Source organism: Brachycentrus maculatus, unplaced genomic scaffold (genome assembly GCF_059751285.1).
Source record: "Brachycentrus maculatus isolate JH-2025_06_01 unplaced genomic scaffold, ASM5975128v1 h1tg000050l, whole genome shotgun sequence".
NCBI lineage: Eukaryota > Metazoa > Arthropoda > Insecta > Trichoptera > Brachycentridae > Brachycentrus > Brachycentrus maculatus.
Genome location: NW_028280804.1, coordinates 3,380,342 through 3,394,356, shown reverse-complemented (window position 1 = coordinate 3,394,356; position 14,015 = coordinate 3,380,342). Strand labels below are relative to the sequence as shown.

Here is a 14,015-nt window from a genome sequence, read left to right as displayed (position 1 = left end):
ATTATCAATTATCAAAGTATTTGTGTTTCACTTGTAATATATATATATATATATATATATATATATATATATATATTATATATATATATATATATATTTATATATATACATATATATATATGTGTATATGTATATATATATATATATATATATATATATATATATATATATATATATATATATATATATATATATATATATATATATATGTGTTTTTGGGAAATTTAAAATCATTTAAGTGAAATATTCTTGATGTACATTACAAATTAATTTAAATTTTACTTACAAATGAAGTAAAAAAAAAATTAGCCATAATAAAATCATATACTTTGTTACTCAGGCATATGTAATTCAACCAAATTAGTCGTAATACGAAACAATTGTAACTTTAATATCTTTTACATATACATAGTTTATATATAATATGTATATAATGGTAGTACATTAATTATGTAATAAACATAATTAACAAGCATTTATGATTTTATTGAAATTTACGCTGAAAACATAATTGCAGCTAGGTATATATTATAATAAAATCTTTGTTTTCGTTGCATATTATTAGTTAAAAAAAAACATTTTCCTGTATCTTGTATACTTTTATAGAAAATAAATAAAATATTACGGTTTATATATATAAAATAGCTGATCAAATATACAAAGCAGTTTATTTCCAAATAATTTTCTTTAATTTTTTCATGCAAAATTAATGTTACTCGCATCCTATACAAACATTATAATTTATTTTATAAATAAACGCTGAACACATAATAAACGTTCATCGACTAGCGCTGTCGACTAACGGGTGGAAGATTTATATTTTATTATCAATTCGTTTGTAAAAAGACAAGCACATGCTGAAAAACGTTTATGATCTATTTTCGCACTATATTTGTACAAAATAGTTAAGTTGGCTGTAAGGGTAGTGGGTTTACATCGAGAATGTTTCCTAAAGGAGGGTTTTCTCAGCGTGTGCTATTATTTTATCTCTACATAATGCTACTAGGCAAATCAACAAATAAACGCGGCCATTTAAAGTTTATAAACTCCTCTCATTGTATCCTAAACTACTTACAACAAACTATTTATTTATATGTGGTGTTCTTTCTCTTCGCCTTAACGCTAAATATAATTACGGGGAACAAATTATTATAGAAGTTGTTTAACAAGCTTAATAGAGTAAAGTAAATTAATGAAAAAAAAAATCTATTAATGGTTGTGAAATGCAGACGGGTATAATAAATATGGAAAAAAGCTCGGGTGATTTCCTCTTTTATTCTTAATCAAAACTAAGACTTAAATTATACTTAATATTAAATTAAAAAGTTTATAATTCTAGTCGCTTCGAATGAAATAGTGGTTTGTTAATAGATGTAGTTATGTCATATTTACAAATCACGCATATTTGGTGGCTATCTTAGAATAATAGCACAACTTTCATTCATGTCTTTTATGCAAAATTTACTATCTACATTAATTCAAATAATTTTTTTAAAAGAGTAACAGTACACGGTAAAATAAATTCAATAAAAATTCAAAATAAATACCTAAGAGTCACATTTATCATTAAAATGTTAATATTAGACATTGTTACTGATATTAAATAAATAATTGTTTATTGTAGTTATGCTGAAAGTAGCTAGGCCAGAAAATGGTGTTTTCACAAAGAGTGAATACTCAACAAAAAAACTATACAATACATTGAATGTTAATCAATCTTAAAAATGATAAAAACCACATAAGTTAGGTTGGTGCCTAATTTTTTTTAATGGCTTCGTGAAAACTGTCTGTTTCTTTTATATAATTTGTTTTAAAATGTTGCCAGCTGCTAGTTTGAAGAAGTTTTGAATGCCATAGGTGTTTTCTTCTGATTTTGAAATGAGGTTAGGTATTTTTACAATATTTTCCTAAGACATTTATTTTTATAATTTTTTCATGCGAGTGACCTGTTTTTGCTAGAATATATTGACCTAACTGTGTCTAGTTTATATTTTCTGTCCTTCAAAAGTTGACTTATCAGCTTGTTGCATCTATACCTTCTTGTTCCATATTTATCTTTCTTCACTGCATGCCTTAAATTAGACACCTGTTCTCAAATTGTTTTCAAACATGTTTTACAGCCTTAGAGAGGAACATGTATAATGCAGACATGAGTTTGATGGCATTTGGTATTTTCCAAGATTAGTTCTGATCTCCAGTTTGCCTCCATACTGTTGACTGCGCTAAAGCGTAACAATATTCATTTTGAATATAATTTAAATAGATGGAATGAGCAGAAAAATATAGATCTTAGTAGTTTTATGAAACGGAAATAATATGGTTGTACTTCATCAGTCCATGCATATTTGACAAAATCAACTCTTAGACTAATAATTTTAAAGAAAGAAAAAGAGTGGAATCCTTTATAATATGAAGGTAAAACATCAATGCAGATATCGATTATTCAAATTAATCTAATTAGAAAATGACACGTATTTCTGTTTTTAACTATTAAGTATTGAATATTTTACAAGATAAGAATGGCTGACTTTTCTAATCCATTGAGATATTACAATGCAGATTTATACAAGATAGACAGCTAATATTATTTAAAAATGCATTAAGAGTATCAAGAAGAATTATTGTAGTAAAGATATTGTTGAGTACTTATCATAAGTTAAGTTAAATATATATATATATATATATATATATATATATATATATATATATATATATATATATATATATATATATATATATATATATATATATATATATATATATATATATATATATATTTCTATAACCATTCCACAATGGTTTATATATGTAAGTAGTATTTTTTTTAATACAAAGAGATATAAGAAGATTATAAAAAGTAAGAAGATAGTTAAATTTCTAAGTCTCTACATTGAAAATTGGTACTTTACATCCATAGATTTATGTTTTGAGACTAGATTTTTCCAACACCTAGAACATTGAAACATTAATTATGATTTTTTTTTATTTCCGGAGAGTATCAATACAATATATTAGGTATATACATAACTTATAAAGCATCATTAAGTAATTGATTCCACTAGAAGTTTAAAGGTGTAATATAAAACTATGTTTTACTTTAAGAAATACAAAATTGAATTAAGATAATTGTCTTTCTCATTTTCATTTGGATTTTTCTTAAATTTATTGTTAATAAAATTTATTTAACTTAGCCATTTGCTGAAATATTTATTTTAAAACTAAAAAAATAAATGAGAAATCCAAATGAAATTGCAAAATGCAACGAAACCATAGATAACACAGAGATATATTTTATCCTGCCATAGATAATGCATGTCTTTAAATTTTGTCAATAAATTTGTAGATGTAATTAATTATTTACATTTATCTATACAAATAATTGATTTGCTCCACTTAGAGGTTTTTATATCAAGATTTTTATTGATACTCGATATAGATGAAAAATTCCAATGAGATCATTAAGTCGACTCATGTGTTCATTATCTCTGATAAAGTCCATATATTATCATTCAGCATTGATTGGCTTAATTTAGATCAATGCTTGTTTGAATTTTGCAGGCAGATTTTGTATTTCAATCCCAATGATTTTTTTAAATAGTAGTGATGAAATACAAATTTAAATTAATAATACCAGATATAATGTGTTCATACCAGTACACATAGGAATAGTCTAATATTGATATAAATAGGTAAAATTGTTTTCATAGATATCCGTACATACCATAAAATGTAGAGAATTTCAGAGTAAGAGATTTAGAAAATAGACTGAAGTGTGTACAACCTGTTACAATACAGAAATATTAGATTTGATTCACAAGTATACATTTTTTTAAATTTTCTCATCAAAAGTTTATAAATTTTTAAAGTGTAAATATTATTTTTGGAAAGTCGGCAATGGAGAAATATAATATGTTTAAGCATATGCTTAGCATGTTTATTATGGGCGGACTCATGTCAAAATTAGATTCTATTGCTATTTTTTTTTGGTATTATATAATACCAATAAGTGCTTAGGATTACTTTTTTTTTATGTGTTAATATCGATTATTTTATTTTTACTATAGGCAATCACTAAAAGAGTTGACCTCTTGTTGGTAGTTTATTCATGTAGATATAGAAATTCTGTTTGACTTGTATTATGTTCCTGAATTTTTGTATTTTTATAATACTTTTAGATGCCATTATTATCTTTCTCACTATATTAATTTTGTGCTTAATTCTTTTTGGCTCATGAAACGCAATCAGACGTTTTATTTTTTTTAATCACTTTAAGGAAACAACATATTGTATCTGTTACAAACTTCATATCCTGCCCACTTAGTAAAACACGGTAATCCAAAAATCTGTATTTTGTTCACTGTGATATTTGTTTTTTTTCTCCCAGGACTGGTATCTGAAGCATAGGATGATCGCTTTGACATCACGTAATCAACAATCAAGATAATACTTGTGTCAATGCGATGAAGTGTCCTATGCATCATTGGGCTTAGAAGAAGAAGAATTACTGAACATGATTTTTGTCAAAAATCAGTGTTTGAATGTATACAATTTTTTACCTTATTACCTTATAATATATTTACAATTTATTCATTTTAAACTTGTTTCTCCGATATGCCAATAATGCTACATTTTTCAATCTGTATGAGTCATTCTTCACACTAATAACTTTACATATTTTTCTAAATAAAATATTTATTGGTGTAACTACTGTTTTTACTCAGCAGAAGAGTATTTATATTTAGTTTATTCACATCAACTTTCGAGCAACAAGGTAGGAAGGTGGTTTGCTAAGTTTTTTGTTTGTAGTTATTTTTACACACATAGTATGTATCTTCAGTGATTATTAATACAAACCTCTTAGATTCATGTGGGATAGATAATTTCTGTATCATTGTTACTGTTTCAATTTAAATAATATCCTTTTTCATAGTATAGTCTACATGTTGATATGTAGTCATTGAGAAAGTTGTTTATAGCGCTTAATAAATATTATTTACATTACTCGAGTTATTTTTATATGTAATTACTCGTACATATTTCCACAATTACGAATAAAGTTATTCAACTTACCGTAGCTATAACGAAATATGTTTTAACAATAAGTACTAATAAATTATATATTCTGAAGTACAATTTGTAAAACATATAACCACAATTGAAGAAAAGTAAGTAAGTAGTGTATACAGAATTAAGGGATAAAAGAACAGAAATTATTTTACTGGACTAGACAAATCACTTATGTCTTATCAAAGTTATGGTCTAACAAAACTGTGGTCATTGATGGGGCAAAAGTTGAAAAATTATAAATGAAAGGTTATCATCTCTTCCATGCTTATTATTAGCAAACACTGCTTTATATTTTTTCTCTAAATTGTCCACAAATCGCCGTTTAAAACCATACTATTTCAATTATTTATATAAATGTTGATATGCCATTTTACTGTACGCAATCATCCAGTATTGGCGTTTTTTTAATTGACACAATCATAACGTGGCCGAATGCAAGTCTTGTTTTTTCCCGTTTGTGTCACACACTCGACAGAACACTGCGAACATGGCATTGTGACAGCGAGGATTATAATATGTTTAGAAAATTAGGCTTTTAGATGGTTCGCACAATATGTGTACCTAGGGCATTCCCTCTGTATTGTGATCCTAGATTCGTTATCTTTGTCCTGCGCTGTTGTCCCGGGATTGCGGATTTAGAATCCTTCGATGTAGTCGTAAGCTTCCAAAGTGGTGAGGATGAGGTAGATCAGCCACAATGAGAACATGAAACCGGCGGTGACATATTTCAGCTTTGTCTCTCCTCCGAGTTCACCTCCGACAGCCTTCTGTCTCCTCAGCATCAGGATGATGATGGTGACCATGGCTTCCGTGCAGAAAATGGTCACAGAGAAAGCGAGGCTGAAATCAAACATATTATTGTTACTTGGCAACATCTGACTGACTTTTATTCTAACCCTTATCAGCACCCAATGGTGCATAGGGTCCTGCATCGTATTGACGCAGTGTTTTCTTGATTGTTACTTACATGAAAGCACTCCTCCGCTTCAGTCCAGGGTAATATTAAATAAATACTAGAGTATAAGATTACTTATATTTATTTTCACCCCCCCTTAGGAATCGAACCCGGGACCTCCAGCACGGTAGCTAAACACACTAACTATTACACCACGGAGGTGGACAAATGGACTTACCTTTACCAGGTGTAAACTAAAGATACTTTACATGGGTGAATGCTACTCAGTACCTATATTAAGTGATGACATGACATGACCATCCAATGATAGGTAGTAAGCCCAGTAAAAACTTCTACTTTCATATTACTATCCCAATATATCTACGTAAAGATATCAATAAAATCTTGATATATTGCTGGGTTATATTGTACTACGGCTAAGTAATTCTCAAATAAGCTTTATTATGAAATTTAAATATAAGATTGTAAGCACGTTAAAGAATAAGCTTTTTTATTTTCAATTACAATACAAAAACGGTATTTTAACTACTCGACAGTCGAATTTTGGTGAGAAAATTCGTAGGTGCTGGAAATCATAACCAAACAACTCGAAACAGGACTACCCGAACACTGCTCAGGTTATTCAATAAAAACAAATACATAAATATATATATTTGACTTGGGCAAATCAATACCACCAAGTTGCAATATGATTTGCCTGAGCAGCACTAGGATTCATCAATGCAACACAAACTCCTTGCCACGCTCGGGATAAACTGGCAACTGGTTAAGCAAAAATTCAATTACCTCAAATTTTACCTAGGTTTAAAGAAAATTCAAGTTGCGATTTATCATATATGGGCCTTGAGAGTTTCAATAAGCCAAACGTCAGCATCGGAACGGGTCCGTTGGACCCGCTTGGTGGACAAAGGGTTAAATAAAAGGTTGCGGGTCACTCACTTTCCAGGGTCTATGAGGAACTTGTTGCCGTGGTAGTTGTGGTAGATGGCTGCGATAGACCAGGCAATACCAATGCCGAGGAAGACATTCACGGCATTACTTCCGGTCACGTTGCCGATGGACGCATCTGCGTACTTGTCCTGTATGGCCGCCACTTTGCTGGCAAATGTGTCTGAAAGGTTTATTTAAATGGGAGAATAAGATACATATTTAAATTCATTTATTTACAGATTTGGCGTTTAATTTGTAGAACTCTTGTTTTAATTTACATATGTACTAAATGTTAAATCAAACACTGATTTTTTGAGTCTACTAAGTTGTATTTTATTGGTAAAAAAATACATAATAGTAAATTTCGTGACAATTTTTCGCCTAGTTATGGCATTTTCAAACGAATGTCTTGTCACAAAATTGATTTTTATGTGTTTAACAATAAAATACAACTTAGTAGACTAAAAAAATCTTTGTTTTATTTAACATTTAATACATAAATCAAATTAGATCCTTCAAAAAAATGGTGTTTGAATTGATCCAATATTAAAGTTTAAGCTAGATTTGTTTTTTTCTCTTTATTTTAAATTCTTCTGCATACCACAATATATTATAATTACAACTACAAAAAAATGTTTTTTTCCATAATTGATTCGGTATTAAAAAAATGTTTTGTTTCATTCGGCAGTCGTTTTGTAGTAATATCTATCCGTTTTTTATTTAAGTTTTACTTGGTAAGTACACATCTATCGGTGGGAAGGTTGACTTTTGAGGATTTCATTTAGTTAGGTATTGTTTTATTGTTTATATTACTATTTTTATTACTAAGTTTAATCCATTAAAAATGGTCATTTAAATACATTCTATCTTTGTTGAACAGGTGGAAAATGATGTTCTAGACTTCTAGAGGGATACAATATCTGCGTCGATGTTAACGATTGAAAATTTTCTGATGAAAATTATACTATAACTTTTTATTATTTTCATTTTCAAACCCTTACCCGCACCCCAATGGTGTATAGGGCACTGCATCATATAAACGCAGTGGTATCTTGATCGTTAAAACATGAAGGATCAGCCTTCCGCATCAGGTAACAAGGTAATATTGAATAAATATAAGAGTGAAAAAATCACTTATATTTATTTGACCCCCTTGGGAATCGAACCAGGGACCTCCATAACGGTAGCCGAGCGTGTTGACCATTACACTATTTAAAAAAGAATATAATAATATTTATTATTTGGCAATTACCTGGGATACTCGTTCCGAGAGCTACGAACACTACAGCAGTGACAGAATCCTTGATCCCGAGCGTGCAGCCGAAATGGGAAGCGATATCCCCGATGATGGCTGTCACCACTCCAATACATAAAATGGATACCACAAAACACAGGTAACCCCCGGCAATATCTGAAATTTTAAAATAACACTTTTAACCCTGGATTGAGGGACATTCGTAATATTTACGACGGACATCCAATCTGTGAGTAGCACCGAGGCAACACATGTAAATAATGTAGTGACAGATAGCATGTATCTTAATATTTTTCCGATATTTTATGTGAAAATCTCAAAAAACATATTGCACTTATTTTGACTTATTTGCACTCATTATTATTATAAATGTTTTTTGTATTTTTTTTTGGTAAAATGTGAGTTTTTCTTATGGTCGTACATATTACGACAGACGCGTTTTAAGGTATATTTAAACAAGTCCCGTGGTTAAACCACAACTAGCATGTTTATTAATTTTTTACCGATATTTTATGTTAGTATTTTATACAAAGTTCTCAAAAAATATTTTGCGCTTATTTTGACTTATTTGCTCTTATTATTATCATAAATGTTTTTAGTAAATGTGAGTTTTTCTTCGTCGTACATTTTACGATAGACTTGTTTTAATGTACATTTATTATCCTAGAGGGTTAATCGGAAAATCAATCAGTTGGATACCATAGCAGACTTGTCAGACCAGTCTGATGATGTCTGTAACGACAAAACCCGGTCACTAGTCAAAAAAATTAAATAATAAAAATATAAAGTCATTGTTTTATATACCAATATTTAAACACTGCAGAATTTTAATGAATATTTATTTTGTTTGTTTCCTTCCAACATTATCCACAACCAATAGTGTATCGTGTCGACGCATTGTTTTCTTGATTGTAAATTACACGAAGGTAAGGTGATCAGTCCTGCGCTTCATTAGTCCTGATCACCAGTTCAGGGTGATTTAAAAAATGAGCTTAAAATTACTGATACTTATTTATACCCCCCCCCCCGGGAATCGCGCTTGCCAATACACAACGAAGTTGGACATAAATATGAAAACAGGTACCTAAAATGTATGTTTCTTTTCCGTTTAGTACGATGATGTACAGGAATTTATTATCAAAACTAATGGGCCATGAAATTTTATACTCTCCATATAACGCCGATTTATCATATTTTTCAAATATCTTGGATTGTTTTCCCGATTTTTTAAAAATGAATTATAGTTGTGGTATTTTATTACAAATAATATAAATAAAATAAAAAAAGTTGGTCAGATAAAATATTTTAATGAGATTCTTTCAGCAGGTAGCTTTTTTTCAAAGAAAAATATAATGTTCGAATGGTGTCAAATGTCAAAGAAAATATTGAGATCAGGAAGTTTTATTTTATTGCGAAATGTCAGAGCGTATTATTAAAATGTTTTAATTGAGTTTTTAATACTTTCCTTTGTAAAAAAGTTTAAACGAATCTGTGAAATCTTTTCGTTTTTAAATAATTTGATCTTCAAAGTAAGCTACTCGCTGTCGCAACTACAATTAATACAGATTTTTTTGCTTTAAATTGGACGTTTTAAAGCAAATTGGAAATTATATTGTATTTTATAAAAATTTTAGAATTAAAAAAAATATGTATTGAAAGTAGTACTATGTGTCTGAAAACTTCAGTATGCATCGCGCGCACAGACTACGACAGCGCGCCGCACAGGCTTGCAAACTTGACGTCTAACCCACTTGCTAGTCTTAAGATCAAAAGATGTGGGCAGAATTTACACTTCTACTAATATGAATATATTTTTAAAAATTCCATTTTTTTTATAAATATGTACAATAAAACGTCCAATTTAATTTGTTAAATGTCCAATTTGATTTATAAGCCGTCCAATTTGGTATGTAAAATGTTCAAGTTGAAGTGCAAACCCTGTATAAATGTTGAAAAATTCAATGACTAACTTTCCGACGAAGATCGAAAATCTGTTTAAAAATTCCAGAGTCATTAGAAATAAAAGTCCTGTATTTTATTTATTGTTTCGGCATTAACTTTGTGGTAAGACATGTTACAATGACTAAAGAAAACACTTGTGTTAAACCACTTGAGTTTCATTAAAGACTACATGTTTCGGAAGTTAAGCTTCCATCATTCAGGTCTGTATAGTAACTTCCATCATTCTGTTACTATACAGACCTGAATGATGGAAGTTTAACTTCTGAAACATGTAGTCTTTAATATAACTCAAGTGGTATAAAACAAGTGTTTTCTTCAATCATTGTAAAAGTCCTGTAGTTAATTTAAAGTTTAAAACTTTAAAGCATTTTATTGATTTTATTTCTGATAAAATCTATTGTATTCTTGCCAGTGCCCTTTACTATAACCGAAAATATAATGTATACCCACACACAGGCCATGCCTTTGTGGGATCTTTTTTGTATTAATATATATTTTTTTGTACTTGTATTTATAATATATTGTGAAATGAAAAACAATTTATAATAAAGAAAAAAAAAACCTTAATTAAAACGTTAATTTGGTTTAAGGTTAACTAATGCGTACTTTAACCGTACGAAACGTACTTAAAATTTACCGTCGGAAAACTGAAATTGTATAAAAATTCAGTTTTCTGACGTCTAGTCTCTCTATTTTTTGTACCTGCTGGCTTTTATGTATAAAGGGTAGGTTCTATAATAGATTTGAATGAAAAAAAGTGAAAATAGGATAAAAATGTGAATAGGGAAGCTGTTCCACGGACCGGAATGGAAGAGATAAGTAACATTAATAAACTTTCATTCTGTCAGCATCTGCGCAGTCAACATACAGTTAGGGAAATCATTATTTATCATAAAAGAAAGAGTCGGATTCGGAAATTAGGTCTCATTATTAGTCGATATAGTAGACGCGTATAGGGTGACTATGATTTTTATGATTTTCTTTTTTTGTGACGTTTTAGATAATTTTGGAGAATGCTTTTCTATCCTCTGCTGCTCAGAACAGAACTTTTTATTCCACCCTTCTTATATTTCTCTGCCTCAACTTTCTACCAACTTCTCGACATCCCTCAATTTTCCCTTACATTGTAAATTAGAGGAAGGCATATTTTTCACCTCTCAGCACTTATCACAGGTAGGAGATCTTACGCTCTTACATTCACATTTAAATTTACAAAAAAAATTCAACGTAAAAATACAAGTTAATTATTCACCTTCGTAGTGAAGTGGGATAACCCGGGTTCTATTCCAAGGAGGGTCATTTTTTTTGTTTGTGTATTTTAGTGCAGGACTGATCCGTTACAGTACCCTATGCACCATTGGGTGTGGTTAGTATTTAATTTTTTTGAAGTACTTTAATAATAAGAAATATATTTTTTCGTAAATATTTTACTGATTGATTGCGAATCTTGTTAAATAATTAATAACTAATGTAATCGTTAGGAGAATATTAGTGATACTAGTAAATATGTTAGCAGAGACCTTCATGAAAGGTATGTACGTAAATCAGCCTAAGATAACCCGAAAACCCTGGTAATACCCATACATCCGTATTCTTCATCTATGTTAAGATATCATTATAAAAAATAAAATATAACATTTCATTATTTATTTAGTTTTTAATAATAATTATCTTCATTATGATATAAAAAAAATATTTAAGTGACATATTTAACATATATATTCCAAAGAATGGAAGTAGATTTTTTTGTTGTTGCTAAAATTGGTATAATTATGATAATGGGTACTAACAACATAATTTGTCAAATTAATGAGGCATGTCGTCATATTTATTATATGACAGGAAGTACTACGGAAGCAAAAATGACGACATCTTTTGCGTAACAACAGGTGATTAATTTATTAAATTACGCATGGATGATTTACGTAATCTACGCGGTATCATCGCACTGGACCGGTAGGATTTTTAAATTTATCAGGTCAAACTTTTTTCGAGTAACTCTTCAAGGTCAAACATTTTTTTAATGCCTCTTTAAGGTCAAACTTTCATATAATTTCATATTCACGACAAAAAACGTCATCGTGTCAAAAAATACATGTCCTATTTTATCTTATGGTTGGCGATGTAAGGATAGTCTCTTTTATTTTGCCATATTGTTTATTTATCCGAATTTGAACACACAAATCAAGTTATATTGAAGCATAGTAGAAAGAACAAACATATTTTAAAATAAAATAAGTAACATTTATCAAACAAGAACATGACAAAACGGAAAATCCATAGTAACAATAAGTAATAATTTGAAATTGGTCAGGAGAATTCTGAATGTCATGTCGAAATTGATGAATATTGACGAGCGACAAAAATATTTTCTATTTTTATAAAATGTCAATAATTCTATATAATCTACGAGCATCTTTTTATAGCCAATATCAAATTATCTTATACAATTCATACTTATTTAAGGAATTTACCGATTTAGAACAAGGACCACCCTCGTTAGTCAGACAATGTAACGAAAAACATTAATTAAAAATAGAAAATAAAGAAGAAAATCGTTGCATCGAATATGTGAAATAATTTTAAAATATTATATTTACTTAAATTTATATTCTCATTTTTTTTTCAAGTTTTATATAATTAGTAATAACCTAATTTTATGAAACTTGAAAATTTATCCCTGCTTTATTACAATAACCCATCTTTTATACGAGGAATCATATTCTTAGAACTTGTTTATTTTTTTATTTATTGTTCTTTTATGTTATGCTGTTTGATTCCTGAATAAATAAATAATTATGAAAAACATTAATTATAATTTAAATTGTATGCATCAATGGTAAAGTAAAAAGCGAAGATGAGAAAAATAACATTGATTTTTCGATAAGAAGTTAACTTTTAACACAGTAAAAGTAACCTTAATATGGTCGAAAAAATAATATCAAGTATCACGTGGCATGTGATGGAGTTATTTAGTTAATAATTCATACTTCATTATTTTGATACAGTTATGTTGAACTAACACCAATAAATGTCACTGTTGCTAACTCGAATGTTGTGGGTTATCTCAATAATTTTATTGGAAGGTAAATTGAGAAAAAGGTAAGAGTTTTACCTGTAGGCGGTACGAAGGCAAAAATGACCTTCCAAAACACTGTCAGGATGTGCATGAAATAATCCATGCAAGATGGTTTCTTCTGTTCGCCGTCCTCGTCTTCTTCTCCTGAAAAATACATGGAATGGAAATTAAAATACTTGAATATATGAATACAAAGCAAATAAAATACTTCCACAGCACTGATAATGTAAATTGTAAAAGGAAAAAGGGAGAAATGTACATTAATGTTAAACAGTAAAAAGAGGAAATGTATGTATTTTAAATAAAAATAATTCTCGTTAAATATCAATGTATCTCTGAATATATATTTCTTTCTCCCTTTTTTCTCTATTTTAGAATTTTGAAAATTTATTTTTATTTCATTTATTGATTCGGCAGTCAGATTGTAGTAAAATCTATCCATTTTTATATTTAAGATTTACTTAGTAAGTAAACTATTTTTTAAAATCTACTGTGACACGTGTTTCGATGCATTACGCATCATTTTCAAACACCGTATGTGAAGCTAATTCTAAATTTTAGAGTTGGGTCCTTGGGACTTTGAAGGTTGAAGAGGAAGTAGGAGCTGTTACTTATTTTTATTTATTTATTAAATTTTTATTTCTTATCAGTTGCAACATAGACAATAGGGGGGAGGCTTTAGTCATTGTCATATTGTTAATTATGGGTTTATTGTTATTCATATTTTTTATGAATTTCTATTGTTACAAAATGTTGCTTTTCGTATTAATTCTTTTTAGGATTTTTACGTTATTGTGGTTAAAATA

At 28.9% G+C, this 14,015-nt stretch overlaps 1 protein-coding gene across 3 annotated transcripts in view; it reads right to left on the bottom strand.

Moving 5' to 3' along the window:
* Positions 1 to 4,020: 4,020 nt before the first annotated feature.
* Positions 4,021 to 14,015, bottom strand: part of Calx (sodium/calcium exchanger 3) — a 223,800-nt gene continuing 213,805 nt past the window's right edge. For all 3 annotated transcript variants that reach the window (XM_088277927.1, XM_088277930.1, XM_088277928.1), the window contains 4 exons: positions 13,246 to 13,353; positions 8,166 to 8,324; positions 6,923 to 7,094; positions 4,021 to 5,907 (listed from right to left, as the gene is read on the bottom strand). In XM_088277927.1, coding sequence (XP_088134053.1) covers positions 5,703 to 5,907; positions 6,923 to 7,094; positions 8,166 to 8,324; positions 13,246 to 13,353 — 644 coding nt within the window. In that variant the 3' untranslated portion in view covers positions 4,021 to 5,702. The remainder of the gene's footprint in view (positions 5,908 to 6,922; positions 7,095 to 8,165; positions 8,325 to 13,245; positions 13,354 to 14,015) is intronic.